Source organism: Cariama cristata, unplaced genomic scaffold (genome assembly GCF_000690535.1).
Source record: "Cariama cristata isolate BGI_N322 unplaced genomic scaffold, ASM69053v1 scaffold13900, whole genome shotgun sequence".
NCBI classification, from domain to species: Eukaryota; Metazoa; Chordata; class Aves; order Cariamiformes; family Cariamidae; genus Cariama; species Cariama cristata.
The window spans coordinates 25,436-32,768 of record NW_009595352.1 but is presented as its reverse complement, the minus strand read 5'-3'; the positions used below and the strand labels follow the sequence as shown (position 1 = coordinate 32,768).

The following is a 7,333-nucleotide window of genomic DNA, read 5'->3' as shown; positions in this document are numbered from 1 at the left end:
GAACGCAGGGATGATTGTCTGTTCCAGCACTGGAAACTGCTTTGATCGCATGTGCTCATTGCCCAAGTGACTGGCAGGGTCAAAAAAGAGCTATTTTGCATCTTTTTCACTGTTAGAAAGTAAATGAAACTCTTGAGCAATGGTAGCTACATCAAAGTTTTCCTGTACATCAAAGCTTTACTAGGTAGGAAGCTTTGGAACCGATCTAGCAAAGTATTATTTACTTGGAATTTGCTCGCTGGTTTTTAACATTGTTTCTAAAGAAGTATAAGTACAAATTCTCCCCTTCCCTAATGACTGGCTAGTTTTGAATGTTGGAGCTCAGTTACTGTCATAAAGTAAACTCTCCGATTGTAGATCTTACCTTTTAAGTATTTACTATTGTATCTGGAGGGAAAAAAAAAGTGTTTAGAAGACTTTTCCTAACAGTACTTTGAAGAGACACTGAAAATATTTGGCCCTAAGCCTGCCATGGGAAATGTGTGCACAACAGCAGATCTCCACTGATTTAATTGTGACAGTGCTCAAAGCTGTGTCTGAATTCTGAGTAAGAGAAATTGTAACTGCTGTATATCACCACGAGTTAGAATTTAAATCTCCTATTCATCATCAACATTGTTGTTTGCTATCCTCTTTGCCCCTTTGTGTTGCCCAAAATTTGTTGGAAGCGTTCTCTGTTGCAGTCAGCAGCTTTACCTGATTTGCAGCTCTTGCCACCTAATGTTTTTCTTTTGAGCTCTCCTTTGTTGTTGTTGCATAAAAATTTTGTTGCTATTACGAAACAGATTTTTGTGCTTGAGATATTGCTCAATTTTCACTTTGGGATTTACTTCATTAGGCATATCGCATGTTTATTTAGAAGCATATGCTCCACTTCATATGTTTTCACAATGATACGCGAGCTGCTTTGTACCCGAGTAATTTTAAATGGTAATTGTATTTTATTTGTAAAGAAAAACATGTAACCATATATACAAATTTATGTGAATTTAAGTTTGTTGCCAAACATACTGTAGGGCTGTTTCTTCATGAGTCTATGCTGTTAACCATCAGTTGTGTAAGTTAGGAGCCAGTTCCTGTTTCTGTGTAAAGTTGAGTACATACACATAGACTTGCGTAATGGTGATGTAGGTTGGGGGCTTATTTTATTCTTCTGTGTTCTTTGCTTTTCCTATTTTATAGGTCAGTAAGCATTGTGATTCTTGACTTAATTTCCACCCTCCCCAGTGATATGTAATAAATATGAAATATTTATATGATTTTTTTTTTACTATTAATGGATATAATTTTATAGGTTAATGGTAATCTACATGTACATTGGGAAAAGGGAAAAAAATAATTGAGGTATCTTTATATCTTTACTCACCCCTGAAAATATTAGACTTGCTGTTGATGGATGGTGACAGTGAGGAAGTACGGAATATTAATTTGTGCTAGTTCTTGTTTATGTATGGGTTTTTTTGGTGTGTGTGGGGTTTTTGGGGGTTATTTTTTTTTGTTTGTTTTTTGTTAAACAGTTTCAATTTTGCTTTGTAGAACCAAGTAAGTTTTCACAAACACTGAACGGAATTCCTTCTTCAAACACAGTCAGCAGTGGAATGGACCCCTTCCATGCTTGTAGTATTCTTCAACAGCTTAAAACCATGTATGATGAAGGACAACTGACAGATATCGTAGTGGAAGTGGATCATGGGAAAACATTCTCCTGTCATAGGAATGTTCTTGCTGCAATCAGTCCTTATTTCAGGTATGATAGTCCATTGTTCTAGTGGTGATCAGAAGCAGAATTATAAATTATTTTCATTAAATGAAAAGTAAAAAAAAAAAAATTATCACACCTATACTAGTATTCCATGTAACAGTCGATAATAGAGTGCACTTAGTAAGTAAAGATTATTGTTCTCTTAATGTCAATGAATTGTCAGTGTCTGTTTATCAAAGGAGAGTTTCATTGGAGAAAATGTCACAGGATTTAAAAAAACAAACAAAAATGCCTCCACTATTGAGGGTGTCTTGGATAAGGTAACAGCATATTTAAACTACTTGTTTCCTTTTTATAGTTATATATTCTAGTGTGCTAGAATACGTGTATGAAATAACATGTTGAAAGTTGAGTGCAAAGACTTGAATATGTCAAGAGCTTTGCTTGTAAACTGAGTGAATTTTAATATGGGGTTAGTGAAATAATTAAGCAAGAAATTCCAGCTTTCCACTTTTGTTTCAGTAAGTCTAGAACTGATGTTAAATTTAGGCATCCAAACAGGACAGTGTAACATCAGCGACAAATATATTTCTGCTGATATAAGGGCAAACACATTGGGATTAGCTGTACAGTATAATTTCATTTCTTATATCTGTAGTTAGAAGGTAATTACAAATAAACTCCTAAATATTTTTCTTTTGTAGATCTATGTTCACTAGCGGCCTTACAGAGAGTACCCAGAAAGAAGTTCGTATAGTTGGTGTTGAAGCAGAGTCAATGCATTTAGTATTGAACTATGCATATACCTCCAGAGTAATGCTGACAGAGGCCAACGTTCAAGCTTTGTTCACTGCAGCTAGTATCTTCCAGATCCCTTCCATACAAGACCAGTGTGCTAAATATATGATCAGTCATTTGGACCCACAGAACTCCATTGGGGTGTTTATCTTTGCTGATCACTATGGTCATCAGGAACTCAAAGACAGATCACAAGACTACATTCGTAAAAAGTTTCTGAGTGTCACCAAAGAGCAAGAATTTCTTCAGTTGAGAAAAGACCAACTGATAAGTATACTCGACAGTGACGATTTAAATGTAGACAAAGAAGAACATGTTTATGACAGCATTATAAGGTGGTTTGAGCATGAACAAAATAAGAGAGAAGTGCACCTTCCAGAAATATTTGCCAAATGCATCCGTATGCCTCTGTTGGAAGAGACATTTTTAGAGAAAATTCCTCCCATGTTTGCACAGGCTATGGCCAAAAGCTGTGTACAAAAGGGACAACATAGTGCCAATGGCTATACACAACGGCTTGGAATGACCGCTTCTGAAATGATCATATGCTTTGATGCTGCCCACAAACACTCAGGAAAGAAGCAAACAGTGCCTTGTTTAGATTCGGTCACAGGGAGAGTGTTTAAACTATGCAAGCCACCAAATGACTTGAGGGAGGTTGGAATTCTTGTATCTCCTGATAATGATATTTATATTGCGGGTGGTTACAGACCAAGCAGCAGCGAGGTCTCCATTGACCACAGAGCAGAGAGTGATTTTTGGATGTATGATCACTCTGGCAATAAGTGGATTCCGAAGGCTCCTTTGTTGCGAGCCAGAATAGGCTGCAAATTGGTTCATTGCTGTGGTAAACTGTATGCAATAGGTGGTCGCGTTTATGAAGGAGATGGGCGAAACTCACTCAAGTCTGTGGAGTGTTATGACAGCCGAGAGAACTGTTGGACAGCTGTCTGTCCAATGCCGGTAGCAATGGAGTTTCATAGTGCTGTGGAATATAAGGATAACATCTATGTTTTACAGGGTAAGGTGGTTTGACTGACTATACGGTGTTTTACTGGAAGTGGGGATTGTTCGGTCTGACTGTCTGCGCTCTCTTAAGCACCTTAGAAAACCCAAGTTTCCTGGACATCTAAAGAGTGCCCTGGGATAACGGGGTGGGAGGAGAGCTAGGGAGAGCTGTGGGCAAGGAAGATTGAGGTTACTGCTTGCTTTCTTGTGCCCTGGGAATGTGTCACTAAGTTGTAGTATTGAGCGATTGCACAAATGGCAGTTTTGGTGGTGTTCTAATTCAACAGTATAGTATTACATTTTACTGTGAAAATTCTTTATTAAATCTTCTTTATCTGGGTGAAGTGCACTAATGTTGAAGAAAAGATATTGTCCTGTGAAAAAGCACTTAGCTTTTTATTTAGCTAAAAAAAACCCTGTGAAAATTCGTGGTGTCTGCATTCTTGGTGACTTGTAAAAGTCAATTAACCACTGTAGATCTTCGTTTCCTGCCCTACCCTGCTTTTTGAAGTTGTCCTGGTAACTAAGAAAGATGATTTGTCTCTTTCTAGTTAACTCTGTTTCTTTGATCAGTAATTAGAGTACTCTCTTTATATCCTTTCTTCTGGTAAATGATCAGATTTATTGATGTATTAGATATTGATTCTTAAATGAATAAAAAGGATCATTATGGGAATGGATCAAATAATTCATTCTTCCCTTTATTTATGGAGATCTTATATACAATATGTATTTGCATGTATGCATGAGCCATACAACAGTCTACACTTAAAAGTGCTGAGACTGGTCTATGAGGCTGTAGTAAGAGTCCCAAGAAGTGGAAAGAAAGGAGGAGGGAGGTGTCTTGGTTATGTTTTGCTAAGGACCAGCCCTGTAAACACCTGCAGAAGTCAGAGTCTTAAATCCATACCAGCTCCCTCTTTGGGTCACTCTCCATACAAAGCTGGACTGCAGGAAAGAAACAGGAGAAAGAATACTGTAAGGCCATTGTTATTTACTGAACAAGTCAACCTGATTTCTTGACTTTGCGTTCCTGCCACTCGGTAAAGTCGGTGGGCTTCTACATGATTTGCACAGAGTTTTCATCTTCTTTCGTTGTTTCTGTATTAGGTTTAACTCTTGTTGGTTGTGGCTTTAAGTCAGTCTGTTACACTAGCAAGTTCTCTCAATCTGTCTCTTCTCTGGGGTCAGACATCTGCTTTAGATGGTTAAAAAGAAATGCTGAAGAACGTTTAACTTGGTAGAGTATTTGTTCATCCTTTAAATGTTTCTTCCAACTGCTAAAAAGTGGATATTATTATAACCTATAGAATAAGAGTGCATCTTGTTTACAAATCTTAGCTGCACTAATTCTGTGCTTCGGTGGTTTAAATGACAACTCAATGCTCGCATAAATAAGCAAGCTACTTCACTGTGCTAACCAGCAAATTATAAAGATTTGTGTTATGGGAAATAGGCAACTTTTCTATTTGAGTGTGGTAGATAAAACCTTGATTGAGTTGCACTGAAGTAGTATAAATAAGTTAAGTTTCAATAATTTTTCTAGAGAAAGCTCGTAAGTTTGAAGTAGTCGATAAGGATTGATAAGAGTGTTAAAATGCCAATGGAACACAAGCATCAATCATAGGAGATTATACTGTGGAACAAAAATGAATAATCAAAAAATATATTATCTGTAAGACTTAATCTCTTAAGTTGTGTTCCACCTATTTTACTGTATTATTTCTGTATTCTTTGTTATACTTGAGGTGCTCAGTTACGCAGCAGCTTGGTTAAAATTCTTATAATAGCCATGTGAAATCATATATGATTTGAATTATGCTAATATTTGGCAAATGTTAGGCCTTTCTTCTCCTGGGCTTTACAAAAGACGAGGTGGTGTTTGTCCATGTTCTTTTCATCAGTTTTGCAGAGCATGAGCTTTCAGTCATCTGAACTTCCGTTATGCACAGTCTGTAGATGCTACTCCGTGCAGTCAACAGAAGAGGTGGTTTATAATCCAATCACAAAACTAACAAGGAATCGTAGCTTCATGGAAGTATTCCACTGGCATACAAAATTATGTCATACAAAAGCAAATCAACCTAAATGTGTAACTGAGCTACCTGATACAAGTAGCTTCAGAATCTGTATGTGGTACAAGACACAATTATTTGCTCAGATTTAACAACTTTCAGGCACTGAATTCTGAGACTTCACAGTTTGTAGATGACATGTTGTGAAGATGTTAAAGAACAAAACAAATACTTCAGATGTATCAAGACTGGAATCTTGAAAGGTTTTCTCCCAAATTATTAAGCATGGTTTAGAAATAGTAAATCATAGCTAGGAAATGTATAAAACATTGTATTTCTGGTATACTTCAAATTCTCTTCAGCTGGAATAAAAATGCAAAGTAATTTTTACTCATACTATAAATATTTTTGTAATGCGCTTGGAAGAAAGCAGGCAATGGTGCTAGGTTTTTTTTGTTATGGGATCAAGGCTTTTAAAAATAGGTAAACCGTTTCTGTCTGTGGAAGAACATACCTGAAAGCTTAGTAGCTGCAAAATTGCTGTTCTGGAAATGAAGCATAAGTTACGTTTTATTTTTCCTCTCTCTTTTCAGGAGAATTTTTTCTCTGCTATGATCCTCAGAAGGATTACTGGGGATTTTTGACCCCAATGACTGTGCCTAGAATCCAAGGCTTGGCAACTGTATACAATGACTCCATCTACTACATAGCCGGAACCTGTGGAAACCATCAACGTATGTTTACCGTAGAGGCCTATGACATTGAACAAAATAAGTGGACTCGAAAAAAAGACTTCCCATGTGATCAGTCCATTAATCCGTATATAAAACTTGTACTCCTGAAAAATAAACTCCACCTGTTTGTCAGAGCTACTCAAGTCACTGTTGAAGAACATGTTTTCAGAACCAGCAGGAAGAATTCACTCTACCAGTATGATGAGGTTACTGACCAATGGCAAAAAGTATACGAGACTCCGGATAGGCTCTGGGATTTAGGCCGGCATTTTGAATGTGTTGTTGCTAAATTGTATCCGCAGTGTCTTCAGAAAGTTATTTAAAATTTTGTTTCAGTAACAGGCCTTAGTGATTTCAGTGGTAATCTGATGCTAGAGAAAACATGTCTTAAAAGAAAACAAAGACATTCTGTCAGTATTTATTGTAAGCTGAAACAGACAGTTTTTTGTATATGGGGATGGGTGCTCTTTAAAGGTTGCAGTCTGGGGAGGGAATTACTGGTTCAGTTTCATATTTACTGATATTTTCCTGGGAAATGAGAAGGAGGTTACAAAGTGCAATTATCAGCATTTTTTTTCTGGTAAACACTTAATCATGTCATACTAGAGGGATGTTTTTGTGGTAAGAGCAAATTAAGTGGAAGAGCCAGGATAACTATGCACTACAGTGGAAGAAAATCTAGCATTAATAGCTAAGGATGTCCAAGACCTTTTGAAGTGACTTTTCTTTTTTCTCTTTTTTTTAAATACGGGTAAAATTTGAGGCAATATCACTAAGTTGTTGGGATTTTTTTTTTTTAATTTCAGATTGAAAGTACATAGAGGAATGGTAGATTCTGATTCATGATGATTTTTTTCTTTGTATTGTTTTTGAAGTTGCTAAGATATTTGTGATGTTGTTTGTGCACTACAATTCGGAAGAAAAACTCAAGTCAGAATTGGGACATGGAGTACCTTTGCCCCGGACGGAGGCCTGTTCAGATTACTGTACCACTTCCTGTCTGTGGATTTTTGTTAAAATTGAGCTCAATGATGGTGCGAGGGGGGAGGAAATCCCAACACCTATTTTCTGCCACA

The 7,333-nt window shown here is 36.9% G+C and overlaps 1 protein-coding gene across 1 annotated transcript; it reads left to right on the top strand.

The window, feature by feature from the left end:
• Nucleotides 1–1,541: 1,541 nt before the first annotated feature.
• Nucleotides 1,542–6,580, top strand: KBTBD8 (kelch repeat and BTB (POZ) domain containing 8). The gene is made up of 3 exons (XM_009701759.1): nucleotides 1,542–1,747; nucleotides 2,407–3,521; nucleotides 6,117–6,580. The coding sequence occupies exons 1-3, from the start codon at nucleotides 1,599–1,601 to the stop codon at nucleotides 6,578–6,580; spliced, it is 1,728 nt and encodes a 575-aa protein (XP_009700061.1). The 5' UTR covers nucleotides 1,542–1,598.
• Nucleotides 6,581–7,333: the final 753 nt, after the last annotated feature.

Excerpts from the sequence above, each read along its gene's own strand:
- KBTBD8 (XM_009701759.1), top strand. The coding sequence starts at position 1,599 with ATGGACCCCTTCCATGCTTGTAGTATTCTTCAACAGCTTAAAACCATG. Across the intron at positions 1,748-2,406 it reads GCAATCAGTCCTTATTTCAG|ATCTATGTTCACTAGCGGCC; the intron begins GTATGATAGTCC and ends TTTCTTTTGTAG. Across the intron at positions 3,522-6,116 it reads TAACATCTATGTTTTACAGG|GAGAATTTTTTCTCTGCTAT; the intron begins GTAAGGTGGTTT and ends CTCTCTTTTCAG.